This window comes from Oscarella lobularis, chromosome 12, assembly GCF_947507565.1.
Source record: "Oscarella lobularis chromosome 12, ooOscLobu1.1, whole genome shotgun sequence".
Classification (NCBI taxonomy): domain Eukaryota; kingdom Metazoa; phylum Porifera; class Homoscleromorpha; order Homosclerophorida; family Oscarellidae; genus Oscarella; species Oscarella lobularis.
Window position 1 is genome coordinate 1,630,595 of NC_089186.1, and position 24,739 is coordinate 1,655,333.

General features: G+C 48.9%; 14 protein-coding genes, 2 long non-coding RNA genes and 1 other non-coding gene across 19 annotated transcripts; 8 read left to right on the forward strand and 9 right to left on the reverse strand.

The window, feature by feature from the left end:
* Positions 1–123: 123 nt before the first annotated feature.
* Positions 124–195, reverse strand: Trnaa-cgc (transfer RNA alanine (anticodon CGC)). Its single transcript has one exon. It is a non-coding gene; the product is annotated as a tRNA-Ala (tRNA).
* A 165-nt stretch (positions 196–360) lies between these two features.
* On the forward strand, positions 361–1,840 carry LOC136194248 (microtubule-associated protein tau-like). The gene is made up of 5 exons (XM_065983319.1): positions 361–505; positions 673–771; positions 825–872; positions 945–1,057; positions 1,113–1,840. Exons 1-5 carry the CDS (start codon positions 396–398, stop codon positions 1,544–1,546), a joined length of 804 nt encoding a protein of 267 aa, XP_065839391.1. The 5' UTR covers positions 361–395; the 3' UTR covers positions 1,547–1,840.
* On the reverse strand, positions 1,562–3,510 carry LOC136194247 (uncharacterized). Its single transcript, XM_065983318.1, has 6 exons — positions 2,653–3,510; positions 2,358–2,441; positions 2,206–2,297; positions 2,038–2,151; positions 1,864–1,958; positions 1,562–1,805 (listed from the first exon to the last, which is right to left on the reverse strand). Exons 1-6 carry the CDS (start codon positions 3,246–3,248, stop codon positions 1,767–1,769), a joined length of 1,020 nt encoding a protein of 339 aa, XP_065839390.1. The 5' UTR covers positions 3,249–3,510; the 3' UTR covers positions 1,562–1,766.
* Positions 2,490–4,190, forward strand: LOC136194249 (uncharacterized). Its single transcript, XR_010671556.1, has 2 exons — positions 2,490–2,541; positions 2,619–4,190. It is a non-coding gene; the product is annotated as an uncharacterized lncRNA (long non-coding RNA).
* Positions 3,929–7,745, reverse strand: LOC136194244 (sperm-associated microtubule inner protein 4-like). Of its 2 annotated transcripts, none has more exons than XM_065983313.1 (11): positions 7,280–7,745; positions 7,111–7,222; positions 6,764–7,052; positions 6,434–6,619; positions 5,721–6,384; positions 5,441–5,608; positions 5,310–5,381; positions 5,228–5,260; positions 4,896–5,166; positions 4,629–4,850; positions 3,929–4,568 (listed from the first exon to the last, which is right to left on the reverse strand). In XM_065983313.1, the coding sequence occupies exons 5-11, from the start codon at positions 5,807–5,809 to the stop codon at positions 4,158–4,160; spliced, it is 1,266 nt and encodes a 421-aa protein (XP_065839385.1). In that variant the 5' UTR covers positions 5,810–6,384; positions 6,434–6,619; positions 6,764–7,052; positions 7,111–7,222; positions 7,280–7,745; the 3' UTR covers positions 3,929–4,157. The 2 variants fall into 2 exon arrangements, with proteins under 2 accessions (XP_065839385.1, XP_065839386.1); XM_065983314.1 differs by having other exon boundaries at positions 7,276–7,745.
* Positions 6,193–7,051, reverse strand: LOC136194000 (apoptosis regulator BAX-like). The gene is made up of 3 exons (XM_065983007.1): positions 6,764–7,051; positions 6,434–6,619; positions 6,193–6,384 (listed from the first exon to the last, which is right to left on the reverse strand). Exons 1-3 carry the CDS (start codon positions 7,049–7,051, stop codon positions 6,193–6,195), a joined length of 666 nt encoding a protein of 221 aa, XP_065839079.1.
* Positions 7,265–8,561, forward strand: LOC136194246 (cysteine proteinase 1-like). The gene has a single exon (XM_065983317.1). The coding sequence runs from the start codon at positions 7,380–7,382 to the stop codon at positions 8,499–8,501; it is 1,122 nt and encodes a 373-aa protein (XP_065839389.1). The 5' UTR covers positions 7,265–7,379; the 3' UTR covers positions 8,502–8,561.
* A 571-nt stretch (positions 8,562–9,132) lies between these two features.
* LOC136194245 (armadillo-like helical domain containing protein 1) lies at positions 9,133–11,746 on the reverse strand. Its single transcript, XM_065983315.1, has 14 exons — positions 11,043–11,746; positions 10,849–10,988; positions 10,731–10,799; positions 10,603–10,684; positions 10,462–10,546; positions 10,323–10,411; positions 10,158–10,265; positions 10,020–10,104; positions 9,807–9,959; positions 9,704–9,752; positions 9,607–9,652; positions 9,464–9,547; positions 9,333–9,410; positions 9,133–9,277 (listed from the first exon to the last, which is right to left on the reverse strand). The coding sequence occupies exons 1-14, from the start codon at positions 11,109–11,111 to the stop codon at positions 9,188–9,190; spliced, it is 1,227 nt and encodes a 408-aa protein (XP_065839387.1). The 5' UTR covers positions 11,112–11,746; the 3' UTR covers positions 9,133–9,187.
* Positions 11,176–12,597, forward strand: LOC136194241 (MFS-type transporter SLC18B1-like). The gene has a single exon (XM_065983311.1). The coding sequence runs from the start codon at positions 11,190–11,192 to the stop codon at positions 12,531–12,533; it is 1,344 nt and encodes a 447-aa protein (XP_065839383.1). The 5' UTR covers positions 11,176–11,189; the 3' UTR covers positions 12,534–12,597.
* On the forward strand, positions 12,521–13,927 carry LOC136194242 (MFS-type transporter SLC18B1-like). Its single transcript, XM_065983312.1, has one exon. The coding sequence runs from the start codon at positions 12,587–12,589 to the stop codon at positions 13,910–13,912; it is 1,326 nt and encodes a 441-aa protein (XP_065839384.1). The 5' UTR covers positions 12,521–12,586; the 3' UTR covers positions 13,913–13,927.
* Positions 13,928–15,278: 1,351 nt separating this feature from the next.
* LOC136193564 (uncharacterized) lies at positions 15,279–16,176 on the forward strand. Its single transcript, XM_065982479.1, has 2 exons — positions 15,279–15,633; positions 15,693–16,176. Exons 1-2 carry the CDS (start codon positions 15,288–15,290, stop codon positions 16,001–16,003), a joined length of 657 nt encoding a protein of 218 aa, XP_065838551.1. The 5' UTR covers positions 15,279–15,287; the 3' UTR covers positions 16,004–16,176.
* Positions 16,177–16,310: 134 nt separating this feature from the next.
* LOC136193866 (MFS-type transporter SLC18B1-like) lies at positions 16,311–17,818 on the reverse strand. Its single transcript, XM_065982857.1, has one exon. It carries the CDS (start codon positions 17,660–17,662, stop codon positions 16,343–16,345), a length of 1,320 nt encoding a protein of 439 aa, XP_065838929.1. The 5' UTR covers positions 17,663–17,818; the 3' UTR covers positions 16,311–16,342.
* Positions 17,814–19,004, reverse strand: LOC136194001 (MFS-type transporter SLC18B1-like). The gene has a single exon (XM_065983009.1). The coding sequence runs from the start codon at positions 19,002–19,004 to the stop codon at positions 17,814–17,816; it is 1,191 nt and encodes a 396-aa protein (XP_065839081.1).
* Positions 18,686–20,592, forward strand: LOC136193868 (S-acyl fatty acid synthase thioesterase, medium chain-like). Its single transcript, XM_065982860.1, has 6 exons — positions 18,686–19,384; positions 19,437–19,575; positions 19,638–19,737; positions 19,796–19,965; positions 20,018–20,115; positions 20,179–20,592. Exons 1-6 carry the CDS (start codon positions 19,003–19,005, stop codon positions 20,292–20,294), a joined length of 1,005 nt encoding a protein of 334 aa, XP_065838932.1. The 5' UTR covers positions 18,686–19,002; the 3' UTR covers positions 20,295–20,592.
* LOC136193860 (GTP-binding protein 4-like) lies at positions 20,236–23,447 on the reverse strand. The gene is made up of 21 exons (XM_065982852.1): positions 23,373–23,447; positions 23,269–23,327; positions 22,972–23,187; positions 22,839–22,922; positions 22,728–22,780; positions 22,613–22,676; positions 22,428–22,557; positions 22,316–22,378; positions 22,135–22,263; positions 22,010–22,075; positions 21,855–21,947; positions 21,694–21,804; positions 21,524–21,640; positions 21,419–21,470; positions 21,268–21,368; positions 21,144–21,209; positions 21,041–21,087; positions 20,897–20,984; positions 20,620–20,832; positions 20,500–20,566; positions 20,236–20,433 (listed from the first exon to the last, which is right to left on the reverse strand). The coding sequence occupies exons 1-21, from the start codon at positions 23,418–23,420 to the stop codon at positions 20,348–20,350; spliced, it is 1,953 nt and encodes a 650-aa protein (XP_065838924.1). The 5' UTR covers positions 23,421–23,447; the 3' UTR covers positions 20,236–20,347.
* LOC136193873 (uncharacterized) lies at positions 22,983–23,576 on the forward strand. 2 transcript variants are annotated; one of them, XR_010671490.1, is made up of 2 exons: positions 22,983–23,094; positions 23,347–23,576. It is a non-coding gene; the product is annotated as an uncharacterized lncRNA (long non-coding RNA). The 2 variants fall into 2 exon arrangements; XR_010671489.1 differs by having other exon boundaries at positions 23,365–23,576.
* Positions 23,469–24,709, reverse strand: LOC136193871 (uncharacterized). Its single transcript, XM_065982862.1, has 5 exons — positions 24,245–24,709; positions 24,054–24,183; positions 23,902–23,999; positions 23,657–23,827; positions 23,469–23,608 (listed from the first exon to the last, which is right to left on the reverse strand). The coding sequence occupies exons 1-5, from the start codon at positions 24,668–24,670 to the stop codon at positions 23,603–23,605; spliced, it is 831 nt and encodes a 276-aa protein (XP_065838934.1). The 5' UTR covers positions 24,671–24,709; the 3' UTR covers positions 23,469–23,602.
* Positions 24,710–24,739: the final 30 nt, after the last annotated feature.

Genomic DNA, 24,739 nt, shown 5'->3' on the forward strand with positions numbered 1-24,739 from the left:
GGCTGTCCCGGATCTAATATGTATTTTGCACTGAGTCTTTTTACTGATATCTAATTTTAGCGCTGACATTGAAGAGAAACTCCACGTACAGGTTAATTAAAAAATGAGAAAAATAAAAAATGGTGGAGGAGCTGGGATTTGAACCCAGGACCTTTCGCATGCGAAGCGAACGTTCTACCACTGAACTACACCCCCTGACACGAAGATTCTGGCTCAATTTTTTCTTTATATACAATAAATCTTGCAGAAACTTTTTTCTTTTGGAATATTGATTCCTCAGGTCAACGTTTCTGTACAATTCAAAGAAATCGTTCCTGTGTTAAATTCACAATAATTTCCAAGGCCTTATTTCCTTTTGTACTGATAGCCACGATCCCGTATCGACTGAGCTGGTCATGACAACGAAGCTTTCCTTCGATCTACGTCCCGAATTTTCCCTGAGCGGCATGAACACGGCCGGAAACCGCAGTGCCATTGTTTCTTCAGCTAAAACAACGTGGCGACCGTAAGGACTCCTTAGTAAACACACAACCCCCACGAGCAGAGGCGGGTCCAAAACAGCGGGAAGAAACCCCAAAGCTTTATAGTCATCAGGGAGAAGGCATACGTCCGATTCCTAACGCTCACGTCAAGAAAATAAGAGTAGGCGTGGCACCCATTGTTTGTTGACAGGTCTCCGAGTTTGCAGTTTGAACAGCGAAAGCTGACCAAAAGCTACTTGACTAGATCGGCGCCTTGCTTTCCCAAGAGCGGTGCAATCAGTAAAGAAAAGTACGAGCGGATGTACCACTAATTAGCAACTCGTTTCTAATTCGTTTCAAAAGGCGCTTTGAAAGCGTTACAGCAAAAGTGGGCTCTTTGGATCGCGTCAGGTTTGTAAAGTACTGTAGTTATATAAAAGGGACCTGAGTACAGTACTAGCTGATTGTATATGATGTATATAGGAAGAAAAGCAGTGACGATGCTTTACAACTCAGTGAACGTGATGAAAGCCGGGACGAAGTTCGGAAAAGAATGGTCAAAACAGTATCAGCGCCAAACGTACGTTACGATGAAAGTAAGATCTAATACGTAATTGATTTATATCTTTTATCAACTTCGCAATATTTCAGCTGGAAAGGTTCACATTATCGAAGAAAGACTAACTTTCAAAGCGCGTGCGCAATCGAGAATAGGATCAAAAGATAACATCAGTCACAAACCGAGTGGTGGCAACGTGTGCATAACCAATCAAAAGCTTACCTACAGACAAAAAGCTCGCTCGCGAACGAACAGTGGGGAAGTGCCGGTGGGCGCTAGGCGACCGTCCGATGTTGCGGCGACGCAGACTAAATCAAAGACGCCAAATCCTCTTGATAAACGGAGAGTGCGAAGCGAAGGAAGTCGGCCTGTTCAGTTGCCCCTGGGACTTCGGCGATATTCACATGAGACTCATCAGAGATCATTGAGTGACGAGACAAAGAGATCGAGCGCAGATAGGGAGAGAAAATTAGGAAAGGTTCAAAAAGAGCTCGTGTCATTGCCGGAAGAAAAGGAAGAATCTTAAGAATCTGACGTCATGTGTGTGCGTGTGTCCTTTCTCTATTCCGTGAGTAGCAATAGAAAAAATGCAGTTTATACTTACGCTTATTATCAAAATGTTCCCTACCTTAATCTATAACTAAGGTATTTCTGTCGTCTTCTAATCTAAAGCCAGCTGAGAAGAAAGTTATCGTGCATGCATCGTTTGTAGTATATGACGAAATGCGCGTTTCTTGAGTATTCTATTAGCAGAACAATCTTGCTTTCATTATCTCTTCGTATGGCTAAAAATTACACAATAGATATCCTTCGCTTCCGGCTCACGTGCGAATACCACCAGACCTTCAAAAATGCGTTGAATCGATTGTGAAGCAAGACAACGAGAGCGATGAGAAGCAATCGAACGTCTTGAACGACGAGAAACGTCCATCGAAAATCTTTAGAATACACAAAGGGAAAACGTGGGAATGTCAATGCACATTCTGAACCCAATTAAAAATGCAAATCTATTCTGACCTTTGTGCGACAAGCTTTCGAAAATAGACGTCATCTTGCCTTTGAACCATTTCCTCGCCGAAGCGAATCTCTTACGAAATGCCTTAGAAACGGGTCGAAATAGTTTTGCGACGCCTAACGAGAAATGCACAATGCAGGAGGGGGCGGGGCAGGGGCGGGTGACCTCACCATCTTGACAAGATGACTGAATGTTACGAAATCGCTCTTGCCATTCAGGAAGCCGATTCGAACGTATCAGATCAGTCACAACGCCGGCTAATCTAGTAACGGCGGGAAAAATTAAAACGGTGCCGTCAAATTTATTCTGTTCCGGTGCCGACCTTCCCGCCGTTTCGACGCTCAGACGCTCGTCGCGCGCATTCGAAAACGCCTGCATGACGATTCTCACGAAAAACCGTCCCTCTCTGCACAAAGAAAGAGACAAAATTCTCGAACAGATACTACACCAAAATCGAAAGCGCGTGGGAAGCGGACACAGGCACGCCCCAAAAAAATTATAAGGAAGTAAGCTTTTCTCTTTACGGAGAGCACTTTTAGTGCCTCCTTTGATCGATTGGACCGCTTCATTGATTGATTGACAGAAGGACCGATTTCGATTGACAACCCGCCACTCACCTAAAAATATAGACAACGTGTCGAGGCGTCGACGCGGCTTGAAGCGGAACGGGCATTCCGGGAACGACGTTTCCAACGTCCCAGCGAAAGGCGCGATGAGCGTCGCCGGCGGCGGGCGCCGTCTCCGTCTCGTTCACGTACAAATACGACGGTAATGGATCGTACAGATGACGGCCCCAGAATTTGACGAAATACTCCTCGGCGTGCGCGATCGTGTCGAATGCTTTGTATACCGTTTCGAGATAGGCGATATAGCGATCGCCCTCTTCGAATTCGGCGGCGCTGCGCCAGACGAGCTGGGCGCATTGGACGCCGCCCATTTTCGTGAAGTAGAAGTCGCGCAGGACGCCGTAGCCGTCGCATAGTGTCGACGGCGACGACTTTGTCACCGTCGCGACGCGACGCTGCTTCAGCTTGAGCTGTTGACCGGGCGGGAAAAATTTTTGGGAGAGGAAGACGTTCGACAAGGGGGGCGTGGTAACGTGGATGTGTAGAAAGACGGCGAAGGAGGCGACGAGAAGTGTCAGTAGAACGGCCGAGGCGACGATGCACTTGCACGCCGACGAGCGTTTGGTTGGCTTCTTTGTTGCTAGCATTTTTTCGACGCTTCCGGCTCTGTAGTACGGTAGAGAAGACTTCGCCTGGTTATTGGGCAATCTGGAAGTCGCGTGAATTTTTCCGCGCGTGTGCGTGAACCGTGACACGCGTTCTCTGATTGGCTCCGTAGCACGCCCGTGTATTTGGTGTAGCAGTCACGCGAATCGTGCTTCGTCGAGGTCGAGCACGTGAGACCCTTTTTCGATTATTGTCCTCTTCTCACCAGCACGCTTCGGTCTTTATCCCGTGCTCGATTGTGCATTGACGACATTCTTTGTTTCTTTGCTACCTTCGCGCACGCAACGGTGACGTCATCGAATGTTTACGGCCCCTATAAGACCGACCATGTGCTTTCCCAAGTTTTCCCCAAGCCGGCGGCAAACAAGTCCCCTGCTGTACCGAAAGTTCTGGGATTTTCCGGCCTTCATCAGCCGAAACTTCGACAGCAGTGCTGACAATGCGGAAATTTTCTCCCAGGGACCAAGGCCCACGCTCGCGAGAATAATATAAAGGTGCGCTTCAGTTCGTGTACAGTACAGTATCACGACCTTGATTTTTCGAAGACGCACTCAGCACTCAGTAAAGACAGAGCACCGGGAATGTGGACACTGAATTTCTACTTCTCTGATTTCAACGGAGATCTTCTCACTGATGACGCCTTGGAACGCGAGAGGAGAAAGAATCCTGGCATGAAAGAAGGGCACGCTTACAGAGCCAGAGAGTACGCTCAAGACCTCAAAAAAACCGGCCAGAAGAAAAAAGAAGACAACGAAATGATTGTCTACTACCATAGGTGGTAGGCAAACTTCTCGAGTCAAGTTTGCGGACCCTTATGGGCTAGTTTCGATGTTGCTACTGTGTGAATGTGTTGCAGAGTCGTGCATGCAACTGTCATCTGGTCATTTTGTCTAGTGAAAATAATGCGAATGATATCCGTGAAACACGTGACGTTTTCCGTCTCGAGTCGAAGCTCGCAAATCGGGAAACGTTTCTGGATACTCTTTGGCGAACTTGCCGAGAACGGCTGTCTTCGTGTAGCGAATTTGTCGCTCGTGATGACTCGATAACGGTCTTGGCCTCAAGCTTCCACCGGACATTGTCACCCTCTCCCCTTCATCTTCCTCCTCCTCCTCCTTCTCCTCCTCTTCCTCCTCTTCTGGTAGATCGATTTCCGTAACTTCAGGTTGAAAATTGACCCTTAGAGCTGCATCTGCAAGACGACGAGCCGGAAGTAGGCTTGCAGCGTTAGCCGAATGTCTTCCCTCTATTGGCCGAGGCGTGTGATAATCCTCGAGCTCCGTAAACGTTGTTTCCTTACCCTAATAAACATAAATAAATAAATAAATAAATAAATCCAAGTCAAGCATTAGGCTTATCACCTTGGCAGAGTCCCCTTCTTCTTTTTCTTCCAAATTTAAAATATTGACCTCCTTGACTCCTTTTGACTGATACTCCGAGCTGTAACACGTGGCATTGGCCGACTTCTCCGAGTAGTCTTGCAAAGCCTTGGCCGTCGTCGGTCTCACGTCCAAATGGGTGCCCTCGCGCGTGACGGGATCCGTTGGATACGAGATCAAAGGACCAGGATACGTTTGACTTCGCTATTGCAAATTATCAATAGATTTCATTGAATAATGAATTATTACCATTAGTCGTCGACTTCCTCGCGGAATATCCCAGACGTCGTGAACGGGTGGAAACCCGGAAGTCGACCGCTCACTTAGTGCGATCACTTCTCTTCGAAAGGGACTTCCTCTCGTTTTCGACGCCACAAAGAAGGGCGCCTTTCGAGACGGACTCAGCTCGTTGTACGTATAGGTCCTGGGACTGCAATCGGTGGCGGGAAAAACGCTGAATCGAGGCGTATGCGAAGTGAGAGGATGCTCGGCAGGAAACGCCTGATCCACCTCCATATCCCTAATATCACATAAGAAATGATGATAGAGATATAAGATTCAGATTATTGTCATTTACTTACTTGACTGCAGCACTGGTTAGTGGACGAGGCGATCTATAGTAGAGAATATAGGCTAATACTTTGCATATATTACATTTTTTACAGCTGATCGTTCCAGCGCAGATTGCTTCGCTTCAGCGACGTAACGTCATAGAGTTGCTTTACGGGAAGTCCTCTACGATACGATAGAGTAAAGTTTGCACTCGTTTTGTTTACGGTTTCTTTCCTACGTACCTGGGATATGGAAATACTCCGCCGCCGACGTGATCGTGCCCCTTCGGAACGGGCGCTCCGCCGGAGACGGGTCGAAAGGATGTCCATAGCGACGGTGGTCCAATTCCGCCGTAGCTCCAGTGACGACCCCAGCGTTTGATATCGGGTTTAGCGGCGTACGTGCGGTAACTAAGAGGAGGCGGGCAAGAGATGAAAAAAAAATTCCATAGGGAATGTGATGGGGAGAGGTCGTTGTCTAGGTCTAGATGCGTCTTGGAGTGCAGTGAGCGTGCAATCTTACTGGGGATCGTCGATTGTGATTCGTTCCAAGTAGCGGGGAGTGTGCAGTTGACTCGAACGATAGGTCGGAGACAAGAGCTCGTCAGTCATCGTCAAAAACGTCTAATGCAACGGGGTTTTCTCTCTTGGTCTAGGCAGACGCACTGGCTTGGACAAACTGCGGCGATTTCTCCTACGTCTCTCGTAAACACCCCGATTGCAGCGTAGCAACGCGTAAAGGGGCGGGGACGCGAAGCTCCTTCTTACGGGGGCAGAACAATGATCACGAGTGACGTAGCATATATATAAGAAAACAATATAAGTTCCAAGTAAAGTTTACTTATACATTAGCTACCTTCACATAGGTTCGTGTAAAGAGAAATGACTACAGACATCATATAGGTATCTATGGAGTCTAATGCACATGCCAATTTATTCGTATAGAAGCAGCAAAGTCATTTGAACTCAAAAATACTACCCCAGCTGGCAGCTTACTAGGATTTCTGCATAAACATCCAGCCACTAACTGCAATGCCTATGCCTACGCCGACCACCAACCAGCGCCAATTTGACTGAGTCAGAGGAAGATTTATGGACGACGAGCTCCCGTCCGTGCTGTTTCCGTCCGTATCGTTCAACGTCAACGAATCGGCGAATCTCTCGGCGACGAAAGTGGCCAAAGCCGACTGAGAATTAATAAATAAATCTTACGTCATTATACGGGATGTTTTATACCCAGCCTCCGCTGGCCGTAATCCAATTTAGGAGGCGTTCGGTGACGAATCGAGCGACCCATTCGAGAAGCTTCTTGATGATAGTCGGCGTGTCGTAGAACGCTCGAACGGCCAATTTCGCGCCGAACATGAAGAGAACGGCGACCCTACCCCACGTTATTCCACTACGAAATATATTCGAAGCAACCTAGCAGGGAAAACGCTAATTATTGATTAATCAATAAAGACATTCACATAACAGATAGACTAAGAGTCCTATCGACATGTATCAACAGATAAAATGTATGAACCTATCAATTCCTCTTCTATGACTATGACCCCCTCAAATTACCTCCTTGAAGGTATCGTAGACAGTGTCGGCGGATATCTCGAGTCTGTTCATGAGCCCGTCAAATTGCGCGTCCTGATCCAACCGATCGCCGATCGTTTTCAGATAGGAGACCATCTGACGCGTTCCCTCTTTCGCCGGCTGCTTGATGCCGTGTTCGGCCAGTTCGGCCGGCGTTGCGCCCGTCGTTTTCGGAAGAATTTGAGCGAAGACGCCCGAAGCGATGTCCTCGATCGACATGTCGCCGTCCGTCGTCGATTCGGACGGTTTGGGAATCGCTATCGATGCCATTCTGCGAGGAATGACCATGTTTTCCCCCGAAGGGAGCCCCACTCGCGAGATATTCCTACCACGTGAACCGATGTGTTGTGTGAGTAGAGAAAAACGTGCTGAGGTGATGACTGTGACTATAATGACGCTCTGAGATGCGCTTCCAGATTCGTAGCCTCCCGTACGTGTTCTCTACGTAATTTTCGACTTTAATTAATTAACAATCGTCGCCATTCGATTGATACCTGCCTTTACGCGCAGTGAGGATCTCGCTCTCGCTTCCTCTGCCTTAGCATCTCGCTCGCATCACGTGGGATCTCCCCTCATATTGACCTCTAACCCACTGGCTATGTCTTACCTTCTCCTCCTCGTCCTCCTTGTGGCTTTTTCCTCTGCAACTGCTTCCAATGGCGTCGCCATCGCAACGGAATTTCGCTCGTGGATGCAAGAGCACGACAGAGCGTACGAAAGCGCGCAGGAGTACGACCGACGTCTCGAGATCTACCGAGCCAATAAGAACCTCGTCGACGACTTCAATTCCAAGAATGCGGACGTTCAAATGAGTCTGAATCGTTTCGCTGACATGTCGCCCGAGGAATTCAAATCCAAAGTCCTGATGCCTCTTCGCGAGGCCCCACGTCACTCGCCAACTCGCTATGCCCCTTCGCGACGCGAAAAGGATCTCCCACAAACGTATGACTGGAGAGACAAGACTCCGTCTATACTGACGCCCGTGAAGGACCAGGGTTCCGCGGGCACGTGCTGGGCATTTAGCACAGTGGAAAACATCGAAAGTCAATGGGCTCTACTCGGTCACAACGTAACCAGTTTGTCTGTCGAGCAGATCGTCGACTGCGACAACAACGCCGATCCGTCGAACAGAAACGAGGATTGCGGAGTCTTCGGAGGCTGGCCCTACTTGGCCTATCAATATGTGAAATCTGTTGGGGGTATAGAGACGGAGGAAGACTACGCCTATTGCAGTGGAAACGGCAAGTGCTATCCGTGCCCGGGAAAGGACTATAATAAGACGCGATGCGGTCCGCCGCCGCTTTATTGCAACAAGACTCAGAGTTGCGACGTGAAGCTCGACAAGTCGAAATTTGTTTCCGGCTTGGAAGTGGCCGATTGGGTGGCCGTTCGACCCGACGAAACGGAAATGCAAAAACAGCTCGTCGCCGTGGGACCGCTTTCCGTGCTGATGAACGCCGAGTTGCTGCAGTTCTATCGTTCGGGCGTTTGGCATCCGCCGTTTTGCGGAAATGAGACGGATCACGCTGTTCTGCTCGTCGGGTACGGCGTGCACGACGGGCTTCTCGAGAAGAAACCGTACTGGCTTATTCGTAATAGCTGGGGGGAAAAGTGGGGTATGGACGGTTATTTCATGCTGGCACGTGGCAAGGAAGCGTGCGGTATTACGACTGGAGTGACGTCTTCGGTGCTCACGAAGAACCGCGACGTTGTCGTCTAATTCTACTTTTGAATGCACTGATTGTAACTATAGCGACGAAATTAAAATTATTTTAATCGACGACGCGTTTCATTAGTGAGATTAGCGTGCGCTACCTTGAACTCCACGCGAACGTTTTCCGCCTGAAAACCGAAGTTCTAGACCTCATGAGCGGGTGCGATCAGCTTAGAATTAGCGCATGACTCCTGTAAAACGTCTCCATAGACGAGGAAGAGGCAGAATCGACGCGCCAATCCCAGTATCCCCAATGGGACGCGGAACCGACTCGCTTCTAATCCCAATTTCGCCAGTGGGACGCGGCCGAGCGACGATTCGCGCATCCGAACCGAACGGCTATCTCGAAATAGTCGGAAGAGGCCAATCGTCGACGTTCCGAGCGGGCGACGGCCGCGGTCGCGGAAGAACGACCGTTTCTCCGGCTCTAATAGAACGCGCGCTATCCGGAATCAAAAGGACGACGCCGGAGGATCAATTCGACGACGCGAAGTCGATTGGAACGCTATCGATTCGAAGCGACGACGACGCGGGACCGGAGGGCTCGCGGGCGATCGATTGGGGTAATTTGCCGTCGCCCGATTCCGATTCCGTCGAAGTTCCGGGAATTCCGTGGAAGAAATAGAAATGCGCGCGCTTCTGTGAAGGACATTTTTCCGAGAGGGAGGGAGGGGTTACTAATTGAATTATTTCTATTTTACTGAGGGAATGTCCACGCGATTCGACGCGAGAATATCCGCCTGAATGTCGGTCATGTTCACGTAGATTTCGGGACCGTCCGCCTTTAGATAGCAAATCAAAAATGAAAAATGAATGAAACGTGTTTTGGCAGCGTACCACGAACTGAGAATAGAAGTCGTTACCGATAGCCTTTCGAATCTCCTCCCCGACGACGGGATAAACGTCGATGAGGTACTAGAGTGGGACTTAGCCAACAGACTTAGAAGGATCCACACTGTACGTTATACTTGTAACGTAATAGCTGCCTGTCTTTGACTGTCTGAATGGTGTCGGTTTCCCATTGCGAAGAGCAGGTTGTGCACGGCGCGGAGCTAGAGGACAAAACACCCCCATCTCTCTACATTTTTTTTAAATCGATTTCAGAGTTTACGTTAATGATTCGATCTGAAAGCGATTGCGACAATCGCGATAAGGCTCTGGGGACATACATGATATCACCGCACGTAGAAAAGTGTGCAGAGACTTACCCTAGGACTCTTGCGCCCCCGGCTTGCTGTATAAAAATTGGCAAAGGAGCTAGGATATCGCATTATTAAATTCCCACCTCCGTACAGTTTCTTCTGCGCTTACCTTGAATATCTCCTACGCTCTCGTCTGCCAGTATAGCAGGCATTGGCTGTGACGTTCGTTCGTCCGACGACGGTCTCAGCAGAGCGACGAGTCCGGTTAGAATTGACTGGGCCACTTCTTCGTAGTCAATAAGATGTATAATCAATTCGCAAGCTACACGCAGAACAAAGAGCTACGTAGAGTAAGGAAGATCGTCTTTCTTTATAAGACGACCTTCGTGTTGGACACTCAAGTGATAGCTTCTTAGTAGCATTAGAGTCGGTTCGATGAGTGAAGGGTCTGCTTTACCAACGAGGGGCTAAATTTGAATATAAGTCAATAATTCCCGTTATATATACAGTATACATGTACCTGTATTATTCTCAATGTCTTTGCTGCCATTTGCTGGGCCGTGTGCGACTTGGCCGGGAGAAGTGCTATGAGAGACTTATACACCTGGGTTTGATATCTAGGATTTCCCTGAATAGAATAGTGCGCTCGTTTATTATAAGACTTTTTTATGAGCGATTTTCTGACATTGGCTATTTCGAGGAGAAGAATTCTCGCCACGTCTTGCGTAACTTCCGACCTTGCTCTGGCCAAGCATTCTGCTATAGAACGAACTCCTAATAAAAAATAATAATTTAATGAACGGCTATCAATAACTCTTTCTTGCCATAGCTTTCACATATGAGTTCTTTGTATTTTCTTCCCGAGTTTGCTACCTTTAATAACAGTCTCAATCCTTCAGCCTTATCTTCCTAAAAATTACGCAATTATTTATCAAATAATGACGACATATATTTTATTTTCACACTTCTTTTGCCTGTCTCAAACCGAGAATTTCGAGGACAGTCATAATGCCGCCAACTTCGATAAACTCATTTAAAAATTTATATCTAATTAGATGTATTATGAAAAGTTCGTCTGTTATTAGAAGATTACCCGCTAGATGACCCTATAAAAATTCCAATTGCCTTTATTTGCAGCTGAAGACACGTGCCAAGTAAATATCTTCGACTCAAAATTAATCATCTTGAATATGGTAAGGATTCTATGCTACGTTAGTCTCAGCCACGATGTGAGTCGCGTTAGAAAAAGACTAGCTGCATTAGCAAACTCGTTTTCGAGCTCTGGAGCGGTTTTATTATCGTTAATGTGAATGAAATCGCGAAGAATTCGCTGGCGCACGATTTTACTGCCCTAGAGATCGAAGTCTGTCGATTTCAAGCGCTACACACTATTATCACGTTATACCTGATCCCATTCTCTTAGTACCTTCTGCAAGGCGGCCGTAGATGGCCTCGGCTGCACGCTTTTGGACATCGACTCGAGTAACCAAGCGCAACGCTTCACGCACGCTATCTTCCGGCGATCGATTGTTGTCGTTCCCGTACAGATCAAATGTCTACCGCGACTACGATTCAAGATGGAGACGACAGCAGCACGGAACCGCTTCTCCCACGCGAGAACAGTCGCGAAACAAAACCAAAAAGCAAATTCCGATCCCGTCTCATCCTCGCCTGCATGGCAGCGATGAACGTTCTCGCCAACATGGCCTATTCGACGCTCGCCCCTTTCTTTCCCCAAGAAGCGGCGGCAAAAAAGCTGACCGGCGGCTCGGTCGATCTCGAAGTCGGTCTCATATTCGGCACGTTCGCTCTCGTCGTCTTCGTCGTCGCGCCGCTTCTCGGCGTTCGCGTCGCGACAATCGGACCGAAATTCTTGCTCTGCGCCGGCGTCTTTCTCCTCGGCGGCGCGACGCTTCTATTCGGCTTCGTCTCGTCGATCGACGACTGGACGTCGTTTCTCGTCGTCTGCTTTCTCGCGCGCGCCGTCCAAGGATGCGGCGCCGCCGCCGTCGATACGGCGTCGTGGACGATCGTAGCGACCGAGTTCCCGGATAAGATAGCTACCGTATTCGGCGCGCTCGAGACGTTTTCCGGTCTCGGCTTCATGATTGGTCCGGCGCTCGGCGGGGCTCTATATAAGGCGAACGGATTTCCGCTTCCTTTCTTTTTCATGGGCGGTCTCCTATTGCTATGTTTACCGGGGTTTATGTACGCTTTGCCCTTCTCTATGTCTCCGACTGCAGATCAGCACGGGCCCAATCGTCCGACCACGTGGAAAGTGCTGAGAAATATTTGGATATGGATGACGTTGCTGACGTTGTTCATGTCCTCCGCCAGTCTTGGAATGATCGAGGCGACGCTGGCGACTTTTCTCAAGAACACGTTCGACATGGGCCCGGCGACGATTGGACTCGTTCTTCTTCTCTGCTGCGGCGTGTATCTGATCTCGGCTCCGATCGTCGGACACTGCGCGGATCGGTGGGGTACGAAGCGGATTATCATTGTGGGTCTTTTTATTTCGAGTGTCGGCACTCTGTTGCTGGCGCCTTCGTTTTTAGTGACGTCGTTCGTGCCGCGGAAGAAACTGTGGCTCTTTTTGCTGTCGACCGGAATCATGGCGCTCGGTCTTTCCCTCGCCGCCGTTCCCACGTTTTCCGATATGATACGGACGGCTCAGAAGATGGGATTTAAAAAGGGGATGGTGTTAAATGGCGTCATTTCTGGAATTTCGACGTCGTTTTTTTCGCTTGGCGAAGCGTTCGGGCCGTCCGTTGGCGGTCTGATAACGGGAAAAATGGATTTTAGTCACGCTACGACGATATTCGCATTAGCTTTAGCAGCCCATGGCTACATCTATCTAATCCTTGCCCTTTGTTTCCCGAGTAAAGTCAAGTAGTAAACACATGGCCTAGTAGGTAGTGACGTCACAGCATTCCCTTGCCTTCCGTAATGTCCGCGCCGGCTCAAGACGAGAGCGAATCGCTCCTCAAACGCGACACCGGTCGCGAAGCGAGTCCGAAAAGCAAATTCCGATCCTATCTCGTCTTCGCCTGCATGGCAGCGATGAACGTTCTCGCCTTCATGACCTACTCGACTCTCGCTCCCTTCTTTCCCCAAGAAGCGGCGGCGAAAAAGCCGAACGGCTCGGCCGATCTCGAAGTCGGTCTCATATTCGGCACGCTAGCTCTCGTCGTCTTCGTCGTCGCGCCGATTCTCGGCGTTCGCGTCGCGACGATCGGGCCAAAATTCCTCCTCTGCGCCGGCGTCTTTCTCCTCGGCGGCGCGACGTTTCTATTCGGCTTCGTTTCGTCGATCGACGACTGGACGTCGTTTCTCGTCGTCTGCTTTCTCGCGCGCGCCGTCCAAGGCATCGGCTCCGCCGCCGTCGAGACGGCGTCGTGGACGATCGTCGGAACCGAATTTCCCGATAAGATAGGCACCGTATTCGGCGTGCTCGAGACGTTCGCCGGTCTCGGCTTCATGATCGGTCCGGCGCTCGGCGGGGCTCTATATAAAGCGGACGGATTTCCGCTTCCTTTCTTTTTCACGGGCGGTCTCCTATTGCTATGCTTACCCGGATTTATATACGCTTTGCCCTCCTCTATTTCGCCGACGCTAGACGAAGCGTACGGACCCGATCGTCCGACCACGTGGAAAGTTCTGAAAAATATTTGGTTATGGATGACGTTGACGACGTTTTTCTTGTCCGCCGCCTGTTTTGGGATGATCGAGGCGACGGTGGCGAGTTTTCTCAAGAACACGTTCGACATGTCACCGGCGACAATTGGACTCGTTCTTCTGCTCTGCTGTGGGGTGTATATACTCTCGGCTCCGATCGTCGGATACTGTGCGGATCGGTGGGGAACGAAGCGGATTATGATTGTGGGTCTTTTCGTTTCGAGTGTCGGCGGTCTGTTTCTCGGACCTTCGTTTTTAGTGACGTCGTTTGTGCCGCAGAAGAGACTCTGGCTTGTCTTGGTGTCTATTGGAATCCTAGGCATTGGTCTTTCCATGGCTGCTGTTCCCTCGTTTTCCGATATGATTCTGTCGACTCAGAAGTTGGGATTTCAAAAGGGGATCGTTCTCAATGGCGTCATTTCTGGAATTTCGACGTCTTCGTATTCGCTCGGCGGAGCTCTTGGACCGTCTGTTGGCGGTCTAATAGTGGGGAAAACGGATTTCAGTTACGCTTCGACGATATTCTCATTAGCTTTAGCAGCCCACGGCTACCTGTATCTAATCCTTGCACTCTGTTTTCCGAGTAAAATCAAATAGATCGCGCGAACCTATCAAAACGTTTTGTGCGTGATTCTTCTGACGTGATAGCTAATAGTCGAGCAAATTTTCTGACACACAACGTCTGACCTCAACTGCCCAAATGATGAAAGTGAAAGTAAGCCTCGTCTTCAGATGGTTGAATAACTATTTCCACCCTACTGCACTGCACGTGCACAGACAGAAGTGGCACGTTGTTGTTCACGTGGTGCAGGGGCTGCAGGAGAGTCAGCCATGTGTGAGCGCAGCAGCGAAACTTCGGCCCCGAGCTCTATCGATTCGACGTCGATCACGCTATCGGCCCAAAAACTCGACTTCGCCCTTCGAGCGGAACCTAGTTCGCCAGCGCCCAATTCTGAATCGACGCCCGATCGCCGCCTCGAAGAATCATTGGCGATAGAATTTGACCGATCAAACGTAAGCTTGAGCTGCGAATTATGTGCGGCGGATATCGAGACTCAGAGCGCATGCAACACTTACCCCGAAAGGGGACTCTCGTCCTACTTCGCTCGCTAACTATATCGTTCTCGCTTTATAGGAAGTTATCGTCGTTGCTCTGGGAAGGGAAAGGCTCCAGAGTTTCTCAACCGCAGAGCCGTGTCATCGCTTCGATCGTCGATCTGCGCTAGGGCGGATCATCGAAGCAAAAAAGGAGTACGAGCGATTCATCGGAGAGATATACTGGGTCTACCGAGTAGAGAGAAGTTCTACGGAAGTCATCATGTCCTTCGCTCCAGGCCCAGTGCAGCTGAAAGCTAGCATGGCTTTCAGTACGATGCTTTCTCCCTGGTACAACGTTGCTTCTGCCTGGATGAGGCAAGAGGGAAGGCTGGATTACGAAGAGGAAGGAGAATCGTACCGTTACGACTTTGGAGCAGGGCCGAGAAGGCGCCGGGCATCAATTGCAGTTGAGGTTGCTGACACGTGCCCTCTGGATGAAACGAAATTAGCCATCATGAAGGACGATTCAGATTTACAGTACATAGTAATCGTGAATATCGGCAATTATGAACGGGGAAGTAATCAACCGTCCTATCTTGAAGTCGTAATTCATGAAAAGGGCGTTCAGTCTCCTCATCGATTTGACCTTCTGAAAAATTGCTCTGCCTACGGACAAAAAACGTTCAAGTTTTCCGCGAAGAAACTTTATCAAGGAGCTGCTGTTCCCCCAGGAACTCAAGATGCAGAACTTGATATGTTTTTTCTTAAAACCGTAGTGTGTAATGCCATACAAGATGCCTAGAATTTTCATTTTGCATGAAATATTGTGTTCTTGTTAATAAATGCAGAGTGACACTCACTGGCCAAGAAATGTTTTCACATTAATTAATTAATGTTTTCGTTTTCTGAGCATGCTCAAAGAGACCGAAGAACCATGAGCGTTTCGACGCCTCGCGGCGTCGTAGGAACGCTAGATCGTTCCGCCAAGAGCCCGTGGGACACCTACATCCGACCTAAACTGCCTGATATCGTCCAAACGATGAGAGTGAGCCTCCTCCTCGATCGTCTCATCGCGCGAAAACTCGTCACGGAGTACGAGCGACAGAAGCTGGCCGCGTTGACGACCGAGATCGAGAAATGTCGATATCTGCTCTTCGACGTTCTGCCGTATCACTTGCCCTGGTGGGAAACGTTCGAGAAGTTCTGCGAGTGCATCGCCGAAGTTCCTCAACAGAGGCCCATATTGACGGATATCATTCAACCTGCTGGATTAGATCTAAGTAAGAAGACAAAAATAGATCGTGTGGGCCCTTATTAGGGAGTTGTTTTCTGTATCTAGGTGGATACGAAATAGTCGAAAAGGAGGAGGAGACTCCATCAGGTTCATATGAGCGAATGATCACCGAGAAAGAAATCCACGACGTTTCCGAAAGAATTGCCGGCGGCTGGGAAAAGATAGCAGTCGATTTGAAACCCCCTGTAAAAGATCACGTCATTCGAAATGCGCGTGACGATAGAAGAGCCACGTTCAAGGAGAAAATGAGTCAGGTACTGTGCGCGTGGAAGTGTGCGCACTCGACGGCGAGTAGTCTGAGGAAAACGTTGATCGATAATGGGGAGAGGCAGCTAGCTATGGAAGTATTTCCCTGAGCTGCGACAGCATTTTTCCCTTTTTTTTGATACTCAGACAACTTTGTATTTCCACTGTGGAAACCTTGTTTTTAATTTAGTTCTCCTTTCTTAGTTGTCTGTTTCTGTAGCAGAGCAATGCGACGTGAAGTATGTAGGACTGTCTGAGTGTAGATATAGATTCGTGTCTACTATGAACGTGGCCACGATAAGTACATGCATTATCAGTGCCGGAGAGAGACGAGTCATTATGATAGCTTTAAACTAAGGCACTTAACTTTCAACAGAATTACTTGAACCACTCATATATTATTGCACCAAGCTTAATTATTAAAGCAATACCGGTACAGGCTAGGCTTTTTACTTCAATCTGCTTCGAAAGCACAGAGCAAGGATAAGATAAATGCAACCGTGTGCTGCTAAAGTCAGTGCAAATACAGTCGTAGAATGTCTAAAGTCCGTTTTTCCCGTTATTAGACCACCGATCGATGGACCAACGGCTTCGCCGATGGAATAGAAGGACGTCCACAGTCCAGAAACGACGCCGTTTAGAACGATGCTCTCTTCAAATCCCATCCGATGCGACGACTGGACCATGTCCGAGAAAGTGGGAACCGCTGTCATGGCGAGCCCAATAGCGATAATGACGCTCGACAACAGAAGCCGCCACATCTGTTTCTCGGGCAAAAACGCGAGCAGAGACGACGGCGCAAGCAAAAAATCCCCAAGACCGGCGGTGAAGAGACCGCAAATGATGACTCGTTTCGTTCCCCACTTGTCGGCGACGCGTCCGACGATGGGAGCCGAGATGATGTAGACGGCGCAGCAGAGAAGAAACAGGAGCCCGATCGTCGCCGGTTTCATCTGATAGGCACTCTCGAGAAACGCGGCGAGCGTCGCTTCGATCATGCAGAGACAACCGGGAGCCAATGCGAGAGCAATCAACGTCATCCACATCCAAATATTTTTCAATAGTTTCCACGCGGAGGGATCGTCGTCGTCGCGACGGCGACGTTGCTGCTGCGTCGTCAGGCGAGTCGTATTCGGCAGAGTCAATATTAGTCCGGCGACGCACAATAGTAGATTTCCGCCCACGACAAAGAACGGAAGTGAGAATCCGCGCGCGGCGTAGAGAGCCCCGCCCAGCGGCGGACCAATCATGAAGCCGAGACCGGTAAACGTTTCGAGCACGCCGAATATCGTTGACATCTTGTCCGGGAACTCGGTGGCTACGATTGTCCACGAAGCCGTATTGGCAGCCGCAGTTCCGCATCCTTGGACAGCACGTGCGAGAAAGCAGACGACGAGAAACGACGTCCACGAATCGATCGCGGCGACGAAGCCGAATAGAAACGTCGAACCGCCGATGAGAAAGACGCCGGCGCAGAGCATGAACTTGGGACCGATCGTCGCGACGCGAGCGCCGAGTAGAGGCGCTAGGACGACGATGACGGCAGCGAACGTGCCGTAGATGAGGCCCACCTCGAGATCGGCCGAGCCGCCTTTCTTCTTCGCCGCTTCTTGGGGAAAGAAGGGATCGAGCGTCGAATAGGCCATGTTGGCGAGAAGATTCACGGCTCCGATTCCGCCGAGGGTGAGAATGGAGCGCAATTTGCTTTGCCCTTTGGGATCTAGGAGAGGAGTCGCCTCATCGTGTGGACTCGGAATCGCTTCGGACATATTCCTGTAGGTTATAGAGAGAGAAGCGTGAAAGGGTCCGGGTCGTAAGATTCCGGCTCACGAATGTTCATGTCACCTGCCTATATACATGTGTATCCACATTCCTATCCACCAAGATCATGCAGAACCGTGTGCTATGCGCGTTATTGTTTCATTTGAGTCTACTTCGAAAGCACAGACTAAGAATAAGGTAAATGCAGCCGTGCGCGACTAAAGCGAATGCAAATACAGTCGTAGAGACTCTAAAATTCGTCTTCTGCGTTATTAGACCGCCTATAGACGGGCCAACGGTATTACCAACAGACGTGAAAGACGTCCACAGTCCCGAAATGACGCCATTCAATGCGACGCTCTTTTCGAATCCCATCCCACGCGAGGATAGGACCATGTCGGAGATAGTGGGAACCGAAGCCATGGCGAGACCAATAGCTATAACGACGCTCGACGATAGAAAGAGCCACATCTCGTTATCGGGCAAAAACGCGAGCAGAGACGACGGCGCGAGAAAGAATTCGGCGAAACCGGCGACAAAAAGACCCCCTATGATGACCCGCTTCGTTCCCCACTTGTCGGCGACGCGTCCGACGAAGGGCGCCGATATGATATAGACTCCGCAGCAGAGAAGATAAACGAGTCCAATCTTCGCCGGTTTCATCTTATAGGTGCGCTCGAGAAACGGAGCCAGGGTCGCTTCGATCATGCTAAAGGAAGCGGGAACCAATGACGTGGCAATCAACGTCATCCATATCCAAACGTTTCTTAGCAGTTTCCACGATGAAAGATTAGTAGTATTGTTTCCATAGCAACGTATTGCTTCTGAGCTCGTTGGCAATGTGAATATCAATGCGACGTTGCACGCTAGAAGAAGTCCGCCTATGAAGAAGAACGGAAGTGTAAATCCGCCGGCGGCGTAGAGAGCCCCGCCCAGCGGCGGACCAATCATGAAGCCGAGACCGGCGAACGTTTCGATGACGCCGGATACGGTGGAAACCTTATCCGGGAATTCCGTGACGACAATCGTCCAGGAAGATGTCAAGGCAGCTGCCTTTCCGGCTCCCTGGAGAGCGCGTGCGAAAAAGCAGATGACGAGGAACGATCGCCACGAAGCGATGGCGTCGACGAAAGCGAATAGGATCGTCGAGCCGCCGATGAGAAAGACGCCGGCGCAGAGCATGAATTTGGGTCCGATTTTCGTGACGTGGGCGCCGAGTGGCGGCGCGGCGACGACGATGACGGCGGCGAACATGCCGTAGATGAGTCCCACTTCGAAGTCGGCCGAGCCGCCGCCTTTCTTACGAGCCGCCTCTTGGGGGAAGAAGGGATCGAGCGACGAATAGGCCATGTTGGAGAGTACGAGTACGGCGCCGATGCAGCCGAGGATGAGGCACGATCGTAGTTTGCTTTTTCTTTTGCGGGCCTTCTTTTGCAGAGGAGTTCTTTCGGATTCTTCGAGGGCAATCGATTCCGGCATGCAGAAGAGTAGATTTTACCTGGGTGGACGAAACCGCGCGAAGTTAATTAGCAATGACGCTCTATACGGGAAACGTGCAGATCTAATTAATCGCTCTGAGGAAGGACCAAAGTTCTCAATGGAACGTTGGTTCAATTGCAGCAAGGCGAAGCCTCAGGCCCTCCTAAAGCTCTTCTGCTTTCCGTGGGCCGGAGGCGGATCGAATCACTACGCAATGAAGTGGTCGCCTCTTCTACCGGACTCCATCGAAGGTTAGAGACGCGTTCGACGCTAGAATGACCCCCCAATCGTCCTTTTCTTTAGTCTGCGCAATTCGCTTGCCCGGTAGGGAGTCTCGTCTCAATGAAAAACCGATGTCCGATCCGACGCCACTTCTCGACGTTCTCGCGGAGAAGATCGCGATTCGAGCGGCCGGGAAACCGTTCGCCTTCTGGGGCCACAGGCACGTTCCCAAACAAAGGGGACCCTCTCAAATATTTTAATTAATTAATTTAATTAAATTAGTATGGGCTCAGCCTTGGCTTTCAGGACGGCGATTCGTCTGGAAAAAGTGCATAACATGACACCGAAATGTCTACTTCTATCAGGAGCCAAACCTCCACAGGTATATATGTATATATATAATTTGATTTCTTAGACTATTCGTTGGTTTTTTCTTCTAGTTTTGGAAGCGTTCTGATGCCGTCGAGTGGCACCTGTTGCCTGACGCCGAGTTTCTTCAGTTCATTCGTCGACTCGGCGGAACGCCGGAACAAGTGCTAAAGAACGCAGACCTCGTCAAATTCTTTCTTCCCATTCTGAGAAGCGACTTCGAATTGGCGCATCGCCTACGGTACAGAAAGCCTTGATCAAACAGTGAAGCAGACAATAGCAATCGTGTACAGATATGACGTGTCTGAAGACTTCTGGGACAAGGAAAAGGTATCGTCTCCCCTAGTTATATTCGGAGGCGAAGACGATCTATCGTCAAGAGATCTTAGCGGTGAGGGGGGAGGAGACAGTACAATGACGACCAATCAGAGATAATCGACTCTCTTTCCCTTAGGGTGGAAAGATATGACAGGGAAAACTCCTCATACGTTTCCCGGTGGGCATTTCTACTTTATGTCGAAAGGAAACGAATCGTCTCTTTTGAGTATAATCTCGAAAGAAGTGCAGTGAACGATCCGAGAGCTACAGTAGCAGAGTCAGTTTCTAATTAACTATAATTGATTCTATCTTCGCTGAGTCTTTCCCATCTTTCGCTTGCCAGAAAACAAGTGCTTCGGCTTGGAGGAACGAATGCGACGATCCGATTCACCTGCGAGGAAAGAGTAAGCTCGCTCGCTCACACGAAATTAGACATATTTTGAGTTTAGAATCTCACTTGCACGGCCTGTCTTCATTTGTTCTCTCCACGGGATTCGCTCTAGTTTCTTCGCCTTTGCTCTCAACTGCACAAAGAGAAAAATCACAGCAATTCCCTGCCCCTCTCTATCCCACGTACCTCTGGTCTCGATAGACCTGATTTATCCCGCGGTGGGACGCGCGACACCGATCTCGCTCTCGATTGGCTTGATTCTCGTTTTCGTTTTCTCGACAGCGCGATGCGAGATCTCTCTTCGCCCGTATCCATTTGATCGTCATCGTCGACGTCGTCATCAGCCACCGTCGTCTCAGTTTCCATAGCAACAGAAGTAGATCGACGCGGAGGCAACCGCTAAAGACAAGTGGTAATTAATTAATTAATTAATTAAATTAATTGATGATTTTAATTGACTTGCCTTTAGAACTCTGCGTCCTAGGATTGGTCGATTCGTTCGTCGTTTCTCTCGATTCGCTTGGACAATGAGCCGCTTCTTCTTTCGTATCCTTGGAAACGAAACACTGAAGCCACCCTCTTCTCCTCCTTCCTTTTGATAACTCACTTGGCTGCCGTTTCTCTTATGTCCTTCATTTCCTCAGTTTCCTCTTCCTAAGAAAAGTCCATTGGTAGATATGCAGCGGCTCTCAATATCTGTTTCATTTTACGTTGTCTGAGTCATAGAATCCGGCCGCTTCTCGCATCTCCTCTTCCCTTTCAAGTTGCTCAAGTTTCTAAATTAATTATCTCCTCATCACAGTGACTGACTATCCATTGTTTGGAAGTTCCTACCTCCATTATGTCCGGGTCAATAAAATCCGCTACGTTCTTTCCCAGATAGACTTCTGGTATGGGATCGTATTTTTCCTCAGGATGTTCCAAGAGATAATGCTCTGAATCAGAACCCATCATGTCAAAAAAAACTAAAAAGCGCAATTCTGACTTTTCCAATCGAGAATGTAGTCTTCCTTCATCTCTAATTCAATCTCTCTTTCCTAGAGTAACATTAGTCAGATTAGTGAAGTCCCAATATGACCAGACTCCTTACCAATTTTCTAGACGGCTTTGGAAGTTCAACCTCTGGCTCCAAAGGTATCCCCAGAGCTTTTGCAGACGTCGCTCTCTTTCTCACGCGAGCGTTCGGAGGAACGAAAGCGGGCCTCTCCTAAAAAACAATATCAAATTAATTAAATATGACGTATGAAATTGCCACTCTACTTTATCGTCTCTTGGCTTGGGCTTTGCGAGGTGAAGACGATTGACGATGTTCTCGACTTTCTTCCCTTTGATTTTCACTTCGATTCGTTGCGCCAAAAGAGCGTCACAGGTCTGAGTCAATGCTTTACAGGTACTTTATTGTATGTCTGTATATGCAGTACTTTCATCTTCACGTCCATTACTCCCTCTTCTGTCACTGTACTCATGGCAAGAACTTCGATTCCGGCATCCGTTCTCAAACGCTCCAGAACGGCCTAAAGAAAAAAACCATTGACTATATATATAATTAATTAAAGAAAATCAATAACATTCATACCTTTTTTGCATCAGGCAAATCGTCCGGTCTCAAAATATCGACCTTGTTCACGGCAACAAGCAAAGGCTAGAGAGAAGGTAGCGTTATTACTCAACATACAAGTAGACTACTCATCCCCAATCGACCTTATTGACAAAGAGCGGCTTCAAACTATCGAACAATTCCAGCTGCTCCTCAAGACTGTGTCCGCACTGCTCCGAAACATCCATGACGTATAGAATAGCGGCACGCAAGTGAGCCATAGCAGTGATGGCCTATAAAAGATAGGGTATCGATTAAATAACTAAATCATAGACAGATTCTCGCCTGCATCTCTATAGTATTTCTCTCCTCGAGCGGATGATCAAGAAGACCAGGCGTATCAACAACCTTATACCAATTATTTAATTATTGGTATTTGAGGTAGCTTCTCTCTGACCTGCCATCTTAAATACTTATAGTCCATGTGACCGACGTAGAGGGATTTTGTGGTGAAGGCGTAGGGCTGCACTTCCACGTCGGCGCGCGTCAATTTGTTGATCAGACTCGACTTGCCAACGTTGGGAAAACTAAACAAATAAATTCAATTATTCAATAAGTATCCGGTATGACTCGCGGCGGCACCCGCAAATGAGAAGCGTTCGAGTCAGAGGATCGATGGAAGGAAGTCGAGACAAATGTTGTCTCACTGAAAATAAAAAATAAATGAATATTATATGATATATACATGTAGGCAAACCTTGCTCCAAGTATTCAAGACTCTGTTTCTGCCTTCTCATAATGGTACACATTCTATAGGAATCTCAAATTCAAAATAAGGTATATATGTATAAAATTAATGAGAAATGACCTTCCAAGTGCAGCAATCTTCAATTGCTTGCACCGATACAGAGTATCCCCGTACTTCAGCAGACGCACATAGTCACGTGCAACACTAGGAAACAGTGTGTAAATATTCGAAAATTCGAATTCTATCCGGGTACTTGTCGATGAGATGCTGCGCCGTTTTGAGCTGACCGAGAGCGAGTTTGTAGTGATCGCGATCGTAGAGAACGTTCATCAGGTCGCCGTAGAACGGATGAACGTCTTCGACGACGGGAAATTCGGTGAGAACGAGCGCTAGTCGATCGTGAAAGTTCTGCTGCGTGTACTTGACCTTGCGCATGTAGAAGTCGCGTATGCGACTGATCTTGTAGCCTCTGGGGCGCGAGCGATGGGAGATGAAGGCGCGAGCGAGCTTCGGGGGGGGGGGGGGGGGGGGGGGGGGCGCGTTTTCTCACTTGTGTACGACGGTCGGCGTCTTTCGTTGCGTTTTCGAGAGAATTACGTCGACGAAGTCCTAAACGAAGTCGTTTTAGAGCGTTTCGATCGTTTAGAAATCTACCTTGGCCGTTGGGACGACGGTTATCTTCTTGAAACTGTACTGGGCCATGATGTAGCGAGCACGTGGAGTAGAGCGTGGAGCGCGGGCGCACGTTAGTAGGATTGAGACACCCACGTGCACGGTTTTTTTCTTCAATCACAAAAATTGGCTTATAATGCAGCGAGACAGAATCAAACAAAAAATAAGCAATAATGCCTTGTCAAAGTTTTCCTAAAGTCGCCCAAGCGTCCTTAGTCCTAAAAGAACAAAATTTATTTTATCAGTTTATTTGCTATTCGACTTACCATGATGCGAATCAAAAACTGTCCGTGCTCGCCTCGTCCCGTATTGGCGGCAGGCTTAATATCGCCATTGGGGAGAACGCCAATGTGCTGGCCAGGGAACTTGGCCGATTGAAACACGACGTAGGCGCCGGCCCCGCTCGGTTTGAACTCGCAGAACGGACCACCCCCACCCTATAAATATAAAAACGTAATGAGAAAAAAATCATTATTATTATTATTATTATTATGTGTAAATGTTTGTATACACTCTTAAGGTGACCGTCTTTGATAGCGAGAAACAAAGACGGATTCTTCACGTTCTTGAAAAGAAAATTTCCGCCGCGCGCGACAATTTGAAATTGAGCTAAGACATTAATATAATTGATACAGTACACTACAGGTGTATTGGTATTCATACCTTTCTTTCCTCGTCCACCAAACGCATCCACGGACCCATCTGGTCTCATACGCAAAGTGGAGTAGGGATAGGATTTGGGTATGAGTTGCACGACGCGTCCATTGGAAATGAGCGAGGGACCTCCCTCTTCCTGTTAGTCAAAGGTCACGGACATTGAAAGTCCCAACACAGAAGGTGAGATGGTACAGTACCTTAATGCTGATGTCATTGATGAATACACTGGGACCCGCTTTCGGCTGATCGTTGATGACGAGACGTCTGATCGACTGATACGGCAAGCGATGCTTGTAGAAATACAGACAACGTCCGTTGACGGCCAATTGGAAGTCCTCCGACGTCACGAAAATTCGAATTTTGAATTTTTTGTTCGGTTCGAAGAGAAATTCGGCGGGAGGCTTCTCCTCGCCGCCGTATTTGCCGTTCGTTTTGGAGTTGAGCACGACTTGGCGCTGATCGAAGCGCGGATTGAAGTGGAGCGCGTTATTTTGCTCCGCCTCGTCGAGCATGAGGTTGACGTTGAAGCGATAGGGACTTGGGCCCGCTTTGCCTTTGATCTCGACGCTCGTCATCGGTCCGAGGACGATATCGTGCTTGAAGGGAAGAGCGAAGCCTGCCATGACGTTGCACAACGAAGGGTCACGTTAGCAAAGACCGAAGAGGTGTGCAGTCCAATCACATCTCGTGCT